This window comes from Ursus maritimus, unplaced genomic scaffold (assembly GCF_017311325.1).
Source record: "Ursus maritimus isolate PB19 unplaced genomic scaffold, ASM1731132v1 scaffold_25, whole genome shotgun sequence".
In the NCBI taxonomy this organism is placed as follows: domain Eukaryota; kingdom Metazoa; phylum Chordata; class Mammalia; order Carnivora; family Ursidae; genus Ursus; species Ursus maritimus.
In genome coordinates this window covers 30508659-30523862 of record NW_024425008.1, presented here as the reverse complement: position 1 = coordinate 30523862, position 15204 = coordinate 30508659, and the positions used below count along the sequence as shown (strand labels likewise).

At 53.4% G+C, this 15204-nt stretch overlaps 1 protein-coding gene across 7 annotated transcripts in view; it reads right to left on the bottom strand.

Annotated features, from left to right (window-relative positions):
- Positions 1–15204, bottom strand: part of ACTN1 (actinin alpha 1) — a 92164-nt gene that overhangs the window by 36586 nt on the left and 40374 nt on the right. For 6 of the 7 annotated variants that reach the window (XM_040641742.1, XM_040641740.1, XM_040641741.1 and 3 more), the window contains exons 2-3: positions 4954–5068; positions 718–837 (exon numbers count right to left, since the gene is read on the bottom strand). In XM_040641742.1, the coding sequence (XP_040497676.1) occupies positions 718–837; positions 4954–5068 (235 nt within the window). Of the gene's footprint in view, positions 1–717; positions 838–4953; positions 5069–5664; positions 5713–15204 lie in introns of those variants that run through there. The other variant, XM_040641739.1, reaches the window with a different exon arrangement.

The window sequence follows — 15204 nt, the reverse complement described above, 5'->3', positions numbered from 1 at the left end:
TGGTGCCGCACAGCAGGTGCCCAGGGAGTCCAGGCTGGATCCATGGGGCGCAGTGCCGACACGGCCCGGGTATGGTGTTCCGTTCTCCTCCACCCTCCCCAAATCCTTCCGGGCCACCACAGTGCGCACAAGAAACTGCACTACCTCTTTTAAACCATTAAGAACAAACGAATAACAATTTATACTGAGCTTAAAATGAAGAAAAAAGAGTCAAGAAGCTAATCTGCAGAGAAATGCTATTAGGAATGTTCCTGAAGGCTTCTGGACATCAGTCTTCCAAGGGCTCCATGGGGCCTCTGGGCAGCCTTCACCCACCACCCAGCCCGTGTCTGACACTCTCCAGGCAACAGAATTCTCTGCCTTAGGCAGCAAAGTGCAGGCAGGCCTGTGGGTGAGGGAGGTGGCATTCCACTGTTACAGGACCTCATGGCACCAGGATTCAGCTGGTGGGTTGGCTGGGAGCATCAAAGTCAGGACCAGGGAGCAGGCCCTTGGTTTTCCAGGGGGCAGAGCTGGATGTGGAGGGTGCTGAGACTGGATGGAAAGTGTAGCTGTTACACGAAGAATCCACAGGTCGACCAGATGGAGGTGCTGGCAGCCCCACTTCCCAATGCACCCAGCGGTGTGGGAACCCGGGAGTCGGGGCCAAAAAGGCCAAGAGAACAGGGAACAGAAAATCAGGCTCCAGAGAGCAGCCAGACGGCAGGCCTCACTCACCTTCAGCTCCAATGGACACGAGCTTGACCCCCTTGCTGGCTATGAAATCCAGGGCCTTGTTGACGTTGGAGATCTTGTGCACCCTCATTTTGCCTCTCTCCGGCTTGGCCAAGCGCTCCCCTGAATGCAGACCAAGAGGGAGGGCAGGGAGGGTCAGATGCTATTTCCTAGGAGCAGGGCTGCTCTCATGACACCCTTGCCCAGGAGTGGTGAGGACCACCCTCGCAGGGAATGACAAGGAGAGTGGACCCTGCCTCTTTTCTGCCACTTCTCAGACCTCAACTGCTTGCCTCCACCCAACAGTAAGCCCCGTATGTCTGGGAGGTGGTTGGGCGCTATGAACACAGGGGCGAACAAAACAGTTTCCTGCCTCCGTGCAGTTCTGGACCAGGAGGTGACAGACCTTCAACAGAGAAACACACGAATACATGCAAATGAACAAACACCAAGAAGGATAAATGCTTAAAAAGAGGGTGCATAGGAGGGCAGGTGGGGGATGAAGGAGTTACGGGATAGTCAGGAAAGGCCTCCAAGTGGGAGGGCAGCCAGGCCGCGACAGCGTGCAGTGATTATCAAGGCAGAAGGAACAGCACGTGCAAAGGCCCCGAACCCCTTCTAGTCTATACTGTTTGGCCCAGGAACATGTGTGGGCACTTTAGAATATTCTGAAAAAGTCCCCTAGTGTTTAAACAGAGCTGCCCACAGTGTTTCGATCTCGCTTGAGAACCGCTGCTTCTCGTGGGCATCCTTGGCTCAGCTCCAAGCCACCTGCCCACCCTCAGCCCACCGACTCCTCCAACGCAGGTTCCAGGGTCCGAAGCTGCGGGGAAAGAGCTGGTTCTCCAAACACCCCATTAAGAGCAGTTTCAGCTCAGAACAGAGGCACTCGCGGACCTCTTTAAGTTAAAACTCAAAATTGAAATGTATAACATGCATGCCCATACCGGGGGAAGGGCACCTAGCTTTAGAGTCTCTAAAAGCCCAGGGACCCCAAAAGGCTGAGAACCACCATCCTAGAGCCCAAAACTCGGGGCCCTTGCACCTGCCATGGTCTCCAGCCCTGCCCAGCTATACATCCCCCCCCCCCAACTACACCTAGCACATTAGCAGCCTGGCCGAGAGGGCTCAAGGAGGGGGGCAGGCGCAGTGTGGGAGCAGCACTTCTCCAGGGGGCCTCCCAGCCCCCCAGCTTCTAGAGAGCAGACTTCCTGCCGCAGATATGATTAGGCCTGGCAGCTCCCAGGGAAGCACAGCTGGGTTTTTATGATTAAATTAAGACTTTCCACTTGGGACTCTCCAAGGCTATAACCACTTCTCAGCCTCCCCAGCTAGGTACCCCACTATCCCCCTGGGCAGACCAAATGCCCTGGGGTTCCCTCCCATAGGATGAATGAGGCAGTGCCCCATCCCACCCCCAGCCCTGAAGCCTCTCCTGCTAAAACCCCAGCCCTTAGGTCCTGCCGAGCCTGGGCTCCCCAGCCAGGCCCCCAGCCGTGCACACTGGCTGGAACAGGACTTCTCCATCGGGATAGTGAAGGCAGCAAGGCCAGCAGTTCTCGCACTTCTGATGCCCAGTCCCCTTCCCCTGCCTCCTAAAGTTTCTAATTTTGGAAGTCTGGGATGTGCCTGGGAATCTGCATGTGGACAAGCAGTCCTGCAGATTCTGAGGTGGGTGGTCTGGGCATGCTACTTAGAGGATCTCTGGGGGCACCAGCCCCTTCCTTCTGTCCCTCTACTCACCTCACGATGCTCAAGGAGGAAAAGGCAGTGTCTCAGTGACTCGATGTTCCCCACTCCAGGCAAGGAGATAAGCCCACTTCACAGAGGTGCCTGGGTCCCCCTTGGGCACAGGCCTACCCATTTGGTGGGGAAAACGGTGCTGGTTATGCAGAAAAGCCCGGGGCAGGGCGTCTGGTCACGCTATTTGTTGAGCAGCACATGCATGCCAAGTACCATTCTGAGCACTTGGGACACAGAGATGAGACCATCCCTGCCCCAAGCCACTCAGGGTGGGACGGGGAAAAGCACAAGTGGGCCAAAAATGATCATGCCACGGGGAAACGGACATGACGGAGGGATGAATGGGGTGTGACAGGGGCCCTGAGGAGGACAGCCACTCATACGGCGAAAGCCTTCCTGGAGGGAAACTCTGGGCTGAGTTTTAAAGAATGAAGAAGAATACCACCAGGTTTGCGTAAACTAAGAAATGTTGGAAGAGGAGGCAGGGAAGGACAGTCTAAAAGGCAGTTAGAGGAAAACAGTACGGTGGTTCCTTAAAAAAATTAAACACAGAATTACCATATGATCCAGCAACTCCACTTCTGGGTATTTACCCCAAAGAATTGAAAACAGGGACTCACACAGGTATCTGTACCCCCATGTTCACAGCAGCGCTAGTCGCCACAGCCAAAAGATAAAAGCAATCCCAACATGCCTCAGAGGATGAATGGACACACAGAAAGCGGTGCGTACGCGCGATGGAATGCTAGCCTTAAAAAGAGAGTCTGACACATGGATGAACCTGGAAGGCATTCCAATGAAATAAACCACAGAAGGACATATACTGTCTGATTCCACTAACACGAGGTGCTGAGAACAGTCACGCTCACAGAGACTAAGAGAAGGGTGACTGCCAGGGGGCTCCGGAGATGGGAACGGGGGGCCAGTGTTTAATGGACATGGGGTCTCAGTGTGGGATGACGGAGGAGTCTGCAGATGGATGCTGGGGTGTCTGCACAAGAAGGGGAGTGTACGAAATACTCAATGAAACTGAAAATATTCGAAAGCTAAATCTTCCGTTCTGCAGATTGTACTGCACACGCACAATCCCCCAGCCCCCCCCCCCCACGACACACAGACTGCACCTGCAAGAGGAAACAAGTCAGTCAGAGCTTGTGCAGAAGCAGAGAGAGCAGTGAGCCTGTCCTTGGTGAGGACTGCGTGTCTCTTGGGTGGCACAGGGTCTGAGGTCTGATACCTTTTTGGGAAGTTAGTTGAAAACAAAACAGGTGCCAGCTTACAAAGGATCCTGCAAGCTATGCTAAGGAATGTGGGCTGCAGGCTTCGAGCCCTGGGGAGGCGCTGAAGGGTTCTGAGCAGGGAACAGCGAGACCATATCTGGGCCGTCAGATGGCCCCTCTGGCTGCCGCGTGGGGGATGGACTACGGCGGTGGGGAAGGAGCCAGGAGAGGGTCGAAGGCCTCTGAGGATCATCTAGGTGAGATCTGACGCAGGCCCACGCTGACAACACCATAGCAGAGGTTAAAAGGCTAACAGAAGGGGTGCCTGGGTGGCGCAGCGGTTAAGCGTCTGCCTTCAGCTCAGGGCGTGATCCCGGCGTTATGGGATCAAGCCCCACATCAGGCTCCTCCGCTATGAGCCTGCTTCTTCCTCTCCCACTCCCCCTGCTTGTGTTCCCTCTCTCGCTGGCTGTCTCTATCTCTGTCGAATAAATAAATAAAATCTTTAAAAAAAAAAAAAAGGCTAACGGAAGAAGGAGACAGAATGAATGGAACTTGAATGCCAAGCTGGAACGTGAAGCAAAGGAAGAGCTGTCTGATTCCTACATTAGGTTCAGGAGAGCAAGATGGAGATCATAGGAGGAAGGAGGTCAGGCAGGGCCAGGGGTAGTCCACACAGCCTTGGGCACGCTGAGGCGTCGCTGGGGGCCATCTGGGCGAAGATGGGGCCTGAGGGAAAAGACAGGACTGACACCAGGTCTGGGACTCACTGGTGTAGAAGGTAAGGTGAAGAGAGTAGCTAAGATTACCCAGTGTATAAAGCAAGGCGAGACTGTGGGAAGCGCCAAGCTCTAAGGCACGGGGAGGAAAGGTATTCATGAGAAAGTGGAGCTCTGCATTCCAGGAGCCATCCCTCCAGATCTCTGGACATCCAAACTCTGCACTGGGGGCTGGGCGAGGGAGCGGGACCACCTGGATATAGGTGGAGAGGTACTAGGGGAGCCAAGGTTTGGCAATGGTCAGCCATGGTGGACCCTTCTTTGCAAACGAGGGTGCTGAGGCAGAAAGGCAGGGACGTGTCCAAGGACACGTGGCTGGTCGGCCGCAGAGCCGGGACCAAACCCAATCTCCTCTGCGGCACCCCCAACGTCTTTCAAGAGACCCAAAGGTCACCACGAGCAAAGGCAGAGCAGAAGCCGAGGAGTCTGGGCAGCACCCCCAAGCGGCCGAACCCAGCAGGCGGCACCTCGTCCTCGGCCAGGGCGGCCCACCTCACCTGAGATGACCTCCAGCAGCAGCATGAGCTTCAGCCCGTCCCGGAAGTCCTCCTCGATGTTCTCGATCTGCGTCCCCGCCTTGCGCAGGTGGGAGTTGCACCAGGCCGTGAATGTCTGCGCGAAGGAGAGACGAGCAAGCGGTCAGGCTCCGCACGCGTCACAGGCTCTCTGCGACCCTCACGGGGGCCTCAGTGAGTCCCCAGCACCCGCCCGCCTCATGCCCTCTCCGGCTGCTGTGGAAGGAAGGTGTGAGTGGGCACCGTGGGATGGGCCACGCAGCGCCCCGCTTTAATGCCCCCCACCCGCACTCAGAAAGGTGACACAGCAAGCCTTAATTAATTAACCGGGCAAATGAGTTTATTAAATCTTTGTCTACTTGGCAGCTGCCTAAGGGAAAGAATCAGTAAATCTTGTTGGGTTCAGAGGCGCGGCATCAGGACAAGGAGAGAAAGGTGAGGACCCCAATGCACGTGTGTGTGTGTGTTTGTGTGTGTGTGTGTGTGTGTGTGTGTGTGTGTGTCTGGCGTCAGGGTGTGAGTCACCTCAAGCTGCAAAACTGTGAGGAAGAATTCCAGAAGGGAATCTAAGGAGACTCAACGAAAGACTATCTCTATTGTGATTTTCTAGTCTGCGGGGGGCGGGGTGGGGGAGCAGCAACACTGAAGCGACCCCCCCCCATCAACCAAGCCGTCCTGCACTGACAGCACTACCTTGAGGCTCAGACAAGGGACAAGCTGAGCCATGAACAGAAACAGAAGCCTGTGCTTCCACTTCCCAGGCCCGCCCAAAATGGGGGCAGGGGTCTCTCCCCAGCTGTCACATTCCATGGGAAACAGAAAGAACAGCTCTCCGGCTTCAGGTCCAACATACTTCTCGGCAACTCCAGAATTCTAAGCACCAAATGGCACCCTCAACTATATGGGGGCTCGAGCGCCCATGTCCAGCACCCCCCAGCAGCGCCAGTCAGCTCCCCTCCCACCCACCCTGCAAAGTTGCAATGGTGAGCAGTGTGTTACTCAACCAGTAACAGTCACACCAGAACCACCCCTCCTCCTAAGAAAGGTCACCAGACTCATGACCCCCTTCCCCCACCACTTCCTCTTGCCCCGGGGAACAAAGGGAAGTGGCGAGGAACAGGCCGAAGGGAGGAATGCCACCCCAGTGATCATTAGGGGAAAAGAAATGGCTGCTTAGGTTTATAAGCAAGCGCTGAAGAGCTGTGAGCAAGAAGGGATGGTCAGTCCACACAGGTGAGCAGGAGGAGGCAGCATTAGGACACCCCCAAGTCCGGGCCTCATCTTTAAATCAGGCCTCACGAGGCAACTGCTCTCTCCCTACAAACACGGCTCCACTCTGCAGGCCAGTGTGCTCCCGTGACAGAGAAGAGGGTCGTGGATGCTACCCAAAACCTTTGGGAAACCTGGCACACAGACGAGGGTGGGCAGGGGATATATTCTGATCCTCGGCCTGGAATGTCCTCCATATCACGCTTGGCTAGCTCACCCTCATCTTCCAAGATCAGGCTAAGCTATCACCTCCTCCAGGAAGCCTTCCTGACAGCCAGCCCACTGCCACATCTGAGTTGGGGCACAGAGCCCAAAGCACCCTGCACCACCCCATCATTGCCCATATCCCAGTGCACGGTCCTCGCCCGGCCACTTGTCGGAATGGGAGCTCCTGAAGGTGTAGCCTCGATGCTCTGCCTAGAGTCCCAGGGCACAGCGTCAGGGACACCGCAGTGACCACAAGAGCGAAAACCCCTGTCCTGTGCAGCGGACATTCTAGGGGATGTGAAAACTGGACAACTGGGTGAAGGAGCCAGTGAGGAGCTCACGCAAAGTTGGGAGGGGGGGGTTCTAGAAGACCCAACTGCACCTGTGGATGATGCCAGACGGTATCAGGGCAGGGGGCTGACGGGCCAAACAGCGCCCTCGGGGACCCTCCGGAAATGTAAGACACCTTACGGGAGGCCTGTTTACTGGGGGCCCTGCCTCTAGTGTTGGCACCGCAACCTGGCAGGAGCCCAGAGGGTACTTGGCCTCTTTTTTCACTTTGTTAAAACTTTTTTTATAGTAAAACATATTAGAGAATTTTTTCATCTTGAAGAGAATTTATCTTGTGCTTCCTAATTCTCTCCTAGCTGTGACCTGTCTATACACTCCTGCCCCGGGTGTCATCACACAGAACGTATCTGTGGGGAGGGCAGCTTTTTTTCATTTACCACCATCTAGAATTTCCACTGCGCCTTGCTCTCATCTCCCTTCCAGGCCCACACTCAGCCTCCGCCTGGGGTTTTCTACAGACTCAAGGGGGCGAGGGGACGGGATCCCCCCAGTAGGGGACAGTATCAGGTCCAATGTGGCCAGGGTCCTGGTGGGAATCACCCACACCGACACAGCTGGGGGCTGTGAAATCTGTTTATCGCTCAGTTGTGGAGAGGGGTTGGGGACGAGAGGAAGAAGAGGCTGGTTTTGAAAGAAAAAAAAAAAATACTGCTTTTGCAAGAGGAAAATGCTGTTGAAAGCAGCCAGCCCCATTTCCTGGGGAAGCCAGGCTCCGAGCCCTGGGACAGAAATGCACCTGTGTTTGCTCAGGGCTCCCACACAAGGCCCGGGTTCGGAGGCCTCCGGGGCTGCACTGCCCTGGGAGACCCTCAGTCTCCCATCCCGGGCCCCACAGGTGACTGCCTCGAAGGGGCGCCTGAGCACCTCCCAAATAAGGAAAGTTCCACCAATAAGCAGCACCTCTCACGCCTCTCAGGCCGAGGCAGGGAAGGGTGGAGGTCACCCGGTGACTGAGACCATGCATGTGGGGGTGTACCACATCTGGGTTTGACGCTCTTTTCCAGCTGTGTGACTTTGAGATTACCCTCCCTAAACTCTAGTTCCCTAACCAGTAAAAGCGAGATAGTGACAGCACTTTATAAAGTCAGGAGGATTAACTAGAAAACACTTATAAAGTGCCTGTCACTAGCGTGCCATCAGTGGTAAGAAGGAAAAGAAAAAGCAGCTCCCCCTGAAACCTCCCGGTGGACTCAGCCACTCTGTGCCCCCAGCCTGCAGCCTCCCCCTGCCCTCAGCCACCAAACTGTCCGGGTCCCACCCCGAAAGTGCTGCCCTGAGTTCCCGAGATGACACCAGGGGTGTCTGAGAACTCTGATGTGTTAAGGGAAAGGACTAACATTGTGGTGTGGGGTGCAGAAAGCCTGTGACTAGGACAGTGGCCTTGCAGGTCCTCACCAGAGAAGAAACCAATGGGGCAAAGGAGTGGGGAAGACAACGTGGGCTTCCAGGCACACCATGCAGCCACATTCTCTCTTCCGGCATATAACCGACCTCTCGTGTCTGAGACCGAAGATTCACGGTTCCCTGGCCAGGGCAGCGCTCCAGGAGCTCCTTAGTCAAGGACTTATGAAACTGGATTCAAAGCACAGAGCTCAAGTAACTTCCACTAGACACACAAAGGGTGGAGACGTCCCAGTTGCTGGGGAAGACGCACAAACAGACCTTGGTCCTGAAGCTCAAGCTCCAACATTATGACAAAGGAGGACACCTGCCCCTTAGCAGTGCCCCAGGGGTCCAGCAAGGAGGAACCGCCAACAACCACAAGTGATGCCCGTGGCTAGAGACCCGGGGCCCCACGGCCTCCGGCCCAGACGCCCCAGCGTGGTGAGCAGTAGCACCCCAGCAGGGCGATGGTCCAGCCTCACTCAAATGAAGGGCAGGGATCATTTTATTGCCTTAGTCCCAACCCCGCCTCACCCTGTCGGACCTTCCCATTGCTCCAAGAGCCCTACCACTGGGTCCATCTTCAGCTCACTATATAAACAGATAGAAGCTGCTGATGGCGGGGTGGGGGTGGGGGCACCTGGGTGGCTCAGTCAGTTAAGCATCTGCCTTCGGCTCAGGTCATGATCCCAGGGTCCTGGGGTTGAGCCCCACATCAAGCTCCCTGCTCAGTGAGGGTCTGCTTCTCCCTCTCCCTCTGCCCCTCCCTTTGCTCATGCTCTCTCTCTCTCAAATAAATAAATAAAATCTTAAAAAAAAAAAAAAAGGAAAGAAGCTGCTGGTGGGCCTTTAGTGGACGCACTCCGCTGCAGAAATGGGCTCAGGGATGCAGGGTGGTCTCAGGAAATGGGCGAGGGGCCCCGTGCTGGAAGTGCTCACGGGTTCCCTTTCACGCCCCCGACAGCTGCAGCCTCTGAGGGTGCTGAGAGTGAGGGAGGGGCTGGCAGAGAACCCGGACCCCCATTCAACCTCTCTCCGACCTTGAATTAACTACCCATATCCAATCTGCATATCTAACCCTACCTAATGAACAGCGCTGAAAGTCAGGGCTATGAGTAGGCCTGGCCAGGCCCCAAGTTGGGGAGGGGAGGGAGGACAGATGGACACATCGCGACAGGGGAGAAGAAGGAGGGTGCTCGAGCCCAGGCTGAGTTCCACGGAGCTGGCCATGGAGAAGCATCTTTGTCTACCTTCTCTATGGGTCGCACAGCCCTGCTGTCACAGAGAATCCTCTAATACCTTTCCATTAGATCTTTACCAAGTATGTATTTCCCTTAAAACGTGCTGAGAAAGTAAATGGCTTTTGAGAACATGCTGTCCCCCACTCCCAGCTCAGATGCACTAGAATGTGACTCGAGCCACACAGGCCTCTTTGAGCCTCCGTATTCAAATCTGTAAAATGGGGACGCATCTACCAGGCAGAACTGTGATGCAAATTAAATAAGATAAAATCAGACAATAAAAAAATTAGAAAAAAGATAATATAACCTTAATATTGCTAATTTATGTTAATAATGATAATATATTACTAATATATGTTTGAACTACAGTAAATGTGTAAGGAAGAGTCACTATCATCATCAATTTTTTTTAAAAGATTTTATTTATTCATTTGAGAGAGAGAGAGACAGCGAGAGAGGGAACACAAGCAGGGGGAGTGGGAGAGGAAGAAGCAGGCTCCCAGCAGAAGAGCCCGACGTGGGGCTCGATCCCAGAACGCTGGGATCACGCCCTGAGCCGAAGGCAGAGGCTCAACGACTGAGCCACCCAGGCGCCCCTATCATCGTCATTTTTGTCTCTATTTTAGATTCTAAAAGAATATCTGCATAATCACATTCAGCTGGGATCTGGGGTACAGAGGATCACTCCATAAGCACAAGTCACAGACCAAGCCTTTAAAGTCAAGTGGCGTTCAGAGCCTTCATCTTGGTGGGGGAAGGGAGTGGTCAAACGCAGAGATGCTGAAACACAGCAAGGTCAGGGCACGTGCTCAGGATCACTCTGGAGAACAAGCATCCGAGACACTGGAAGGATTCTCTCTAACGAAGACAATGCAAACCCCAGGTCCAACCACTTCTGGTCAACTGGTGACCGTGGGTAAGCGACTCAACATGGCTCTGCTCAAGGCACTCATCTGTAGAGTGGGGGTAATACGATGAGGGTAATAACAGCATGGGGTCAGGGGATTCCGTAAGACGATCCATTTAAAACACTGAAAAGAGCCTGGGACCGAGCGGCTGGCCAATAATTACCTATTATTACTGCTACCACAATAATCAGAACTATAGTTATTACAAGTTCTTGCTGCTCGACACATTCCATCGAAGAAATGTTAGAGCTGGAAGCAATACCAACAGCACCCAAGTCAAAGGCCATGACCAGAGAAGACAAGTGGCTTTTCCCAGGCCACAAAATCAGGTATGATCACAACCCAGCCTCCTGACTCCCGGTTCCACACACCTTCGGTTCCACCGGGACACTGAACTTCAGGTGCAGATATGGGCAGGCTGAATCTTACGGAGCATCAGTGAAAATGGGTCACTGTGAAGTGACACCACCAACCGATGGAATCTGGGTGACTCCGGTCAGCACTGGCACAGTCTGAGCTGATGGAGTATCAGTAGCGCTGGTGTGGGACGGGCAGCCTCGCTGAGGGCAGTGTGGTGGAGAGAGGCGACGGGAACAGAGCCAGGAAGCAGACAGGCGGTTACTGAGACAGGGGAGAGCATTCTGGATGGTGAGCAGTTCAGAAACATGTCTTTGTGGGGAACTCTGAGAACTGGGTCTCTTTGACCAGAGGACAGAAGAGAGGACTGAGGAACTCACCTCAAAGATTTGAAAGACCTTTCCGTGGATGAGCAAATAAGCTTGTTGGGTGCAGCCCCAAGCAGGACAAGGCAGGAAGCAAAGTGAGGAATACAGATTCTAGAGCCACGCCGACCCGGATCCACACCCAGCTCTGCCCCCAAGTGATCTTGGACAAGTGACTTCACTTCTCCCACCCTCGATCTCCACATCTGTAAAATGGGTATAAGAATAAAACCCACCTCAAAGAATGGTGGGGATCAATGCAGCAAATACATGGCAACCACTAAGCACAACGACCCATGCCCAAGGTTCAAAGCATGGTGGCTACTGTTACCAGGATGGAGGACAGGAGGGTGCCAGGAAGGCTGGAGTTCAATGTCATAATGCACCAAATGTCAAATGTACAGTGTGCTACCTGCCAACGGTATGTCCTTGGTAAGCGTGCCGGGAAGGAATCCACACAGCCCCGGGGACTGAGTGAAGTAAGGTCCCTTTGATGCTGATTCTTTGAGAGACCAAGGCAGTCCCTGAAAATGTTTCTCTAGAGATGTGTTTAAAGAGCTCAGTTACCAAGAGTCACACTTAAACGTGTGAGCAGGGCTTCTCAACCTCCGTACTATTGATACTTGGGGTTGGTTTCTTGTCAGGGGTCGGGGGGCCTGTCCTATGCCTCATAGGACGTTCAGCAGCATTCCTGGGCCCTCCCATGAGATGCCACTAACATCTCCCCATTTCGAGTGGTGACAGCCAAAGAGCACCCCCAGCTGAGAACTTAGAGGAGACAAACATATGCCCTAAATAATAGCAATATTAGCGGCTAACATCTACTAAGCACGTACTATGTACTAGACCCTCTTCTGAGTGTTTTGCCCCCTTCAACTCATACATCCTCACAACACCTGGCTGGCTCAGTTGATAGAGTGAGTGACTCTTGATCGCGGGGTTGTGAGTTGGAGTCCTATGCCGGGTGTAGAGATTACTTAGAAATAAAATATTTAAAATTTTAAAAAACCAACAACACTCCTCGGGTCTCTGGCTCCTCCTAGCACCGCAGCTGATGCCAGCCATCTAGGGATCTGGTAGCAAAAGCTGACAGGACTTCCTGACAGGGGCCACGGGGGCTCCCCTCACTTGGGCTTGATCGTGGACTCATACCTGTCACCAGGGATGATAGTGAGAGGTACCACACACACGGCCATACTTGGTGCTTGAATCAAAGGTGCCGATTTTCATTCGTTCCCTTTGCAAAAACAAGTTTCTGCTAATTCCCATGGCAGGGTGGGTACCGTGACAAGGCCCGCAACACGTCATGGCAGGCAGGCTGACATCACGGCGTCACGGCAGGCAGGGTGACGTCACGGCAGGCGGGCTGATGCGTACGCCTCCTGGGGAAAGCTCCTCACCAAGGGAACTAAAATGCTCACAAGCCCTAGCCCAGAGCCGGGGCGCTATTCTGGGCAAACACTGCTAAATAAAGGCCATGAGTATGAAAATGTTGTCAGCGTTACTCGAGAGGAAAAAATTAGAAATGGCCCCAAATTACATTAATAAAGTATCAGTAAAGTAAATTATGATTCAGCCACTTAATGGAACATTACACGGCCAAAATGAGAGGTTCTGAAACCATCTATTATTATGGGAAGAACCCTTAGATGTAATTAACAAAAAAGCAGGATACAGAACTATATGTACTGCAGGTTCAAAGCCAAGTGAGTGATCACAGGAACACGAAAAGCACCTGACCAAGCCCCACCCACACGTGACCAGCGCCCCTGCTCCAGGAAGCGCGTGTCCGTGACTTCCCCTGCTTCCCTTGATCAGGCATCTGCAAATATGGCCGGTGTCCACGATCTGCTCCCTCACCCTTCTCCCGGCTAGCACTTTCCTTTTTGATGTTTACTCGCCTCCCAGCACAATCCAGGCCGTCCGCTCTTGGCTGACCTCACCAGAGACGCCTCCGTTGACAAAGGTGCCTTTTCTACTGGTTGCACAACAGAGTAAACAAGATAACCCACCTACAGCCAAATTAAGATGGCTTGGCAGTGGTAGGGGGACAGCAGCGCCACCTCACCCAGCCACCACAGGCCCCAGGCTCACGTACTGACCACACCTCTCCCAGGCACATCGTCCCACTCCTCTGGGATCATTCCAGGGGAGCTATTGTTCAGAGGATAGGGGTCAGGGAACCTGGTGTGCGTGTGAGCCCAGATAAGTCACCTCGACCCCTTGCAGCTATAGAACCCCAAATAAGTCTCTCACACCTTGCAGGCTGGAATCCAGCCACTTTTCCCATCATAAGGTGCCTAATTCAAAGAAGCACAGGTGGGAGCTACATTTGTGGGGAGCATAGTATAATGTACAGAATTGTCGAGAATCACTATTGTACACCTAAAAGCAATGCAATGCTGTGCATCAACTATACTTCAATTAAAAAAAAAAAAAGGCACAAGCGAATAGAGCATGCAGGGGCAATCTTTTGTTCCCTGTAGGGCTGATTCTGATTGGTAGGCTCTGCTCATTTTCCAAAGAGGGCAATAAATAGGAAGAGTTTCACATCAATGAACTCAAAGTATGATCAGTGTTTCAGTCTTGAGACTGACAGCTCCCTCCCTCACAACCAGACACCTGTTAGTAGTTTACTGGACCACCTACAGAAGCTGTATGCCAGGGGGCGCCTGGGTGGCACAGCGGTTAAGCGTCTGCCTTCGGCTCAGGGCGTGGTCCCGGCGTTCTGGGATCGAGCCCCACGTCAGGCTCCTCCGCTAGGAGCCTGCTTCTTCCTCTCCCACTCCCCCTGCTTGTGTTCCCTCTCTCACTGGCTGTCTCTCTCTCTCAAAGAAATAAATAAAATCTTAAGAAAAAAAAAAAAAGAAGCTGTATGCCAGAACACTCCTGGAAGGACACACAGGGACTTGAGACAGTGGCTGTCCCCAGGGAGGGGAGCTGGGGCCTCCTGACAAAGGAGGGAAGGACATTTGCTTTTGACAGAATACCCTTCTGTTTCTTTTGAATTTCATACCACATACAGTCATTACCTATTTAAAAAAAAAAAAGCTATGCAAATGTAAAAAAAAGTCCGCCTGCAAGCATATACGCTTATCTAAGTCAGACCTCTGGGATGGGATATAGAGACTTCCCATTTCTCTGGGAATTTTTTTGTGGGGGTGAAGGATCCGTGCTCATGTATAATCGGGAGGGGGGGGAAGCAGATGTTTCCAAAATAAAAAAGAACAATAAAAAAGGAAAAAACTGTCCTATCTACTTAAAAGAATTAGTAAGAGAATCAAATTAAGATATTACATAGAGAAAGGGTTTTGAAAAACTTTAAAGTGCCTTATCAGTGTAGAATATTCCAAAGAAAGTCATAGTTAGGGGCCAGGACAGGAGAATGAGCCAGCAATCACACACGCATATTCACCCCAATAGTTAGTAAACGGCTAACCATGGGGGAAGATGAAGGGCAGCACCCCCTGGCCAGGAGGCTCCAGAAAAACCCAAGTCTAGCTTCTCAGCCTCTTTGGTACCTGGCTGCTCAATCCCAGTGCCCCTCCCTGGAGTAGAGCAACCAGGGACCTGGTCTTGTTCTCCGGCCCCCAGCCCCCGACCCCCCCCAAGGGGGAGTTCCGCCACGGCTGCCGGTCAGAGCGCACCCCTCCCGTGCCGCCCTCGGCCGCAGTGGGTGGGCATCGGGCCAGGTGCCCCCCACAGGGCCAGGCCAGCATGGGTGTGCGGGGTCGAGTTCTCAGTGGCATCTGCTGGCACAGCCAGGGTGCCTTCTCTCTCCCGCGGGCCACCCTGGAGACCCTCTGGTCCCCACACGGCCAGTCTAGCCAGGGTGTGGGCACGGGGTGGTTTGTGCAGGCAAAGAGCTGCCCAGAAGTGATCTCAGATGCCCGCTGCTCTCGTAACATAAACAGGAGTATCTGGTTCACTTATCAAGGGCATGCTGCCAGCCTTTCAAAGCAAACTGTCAGCTGGCTTGCTCAAAGATGAAAAGCAGAGTCCTCAAGAACATCTCCACCCAGATCTATTTACTTTCCCCCAACCTGGGAGTGGCTGCTGACAAAGTTGAGAACCGCCAGGCAGTTTCCTCTGTCTGGAAAGGGTATCTCTCTCACAGCTTGCCCCCCCAGGCCATGCAAATGCTAGGATCTT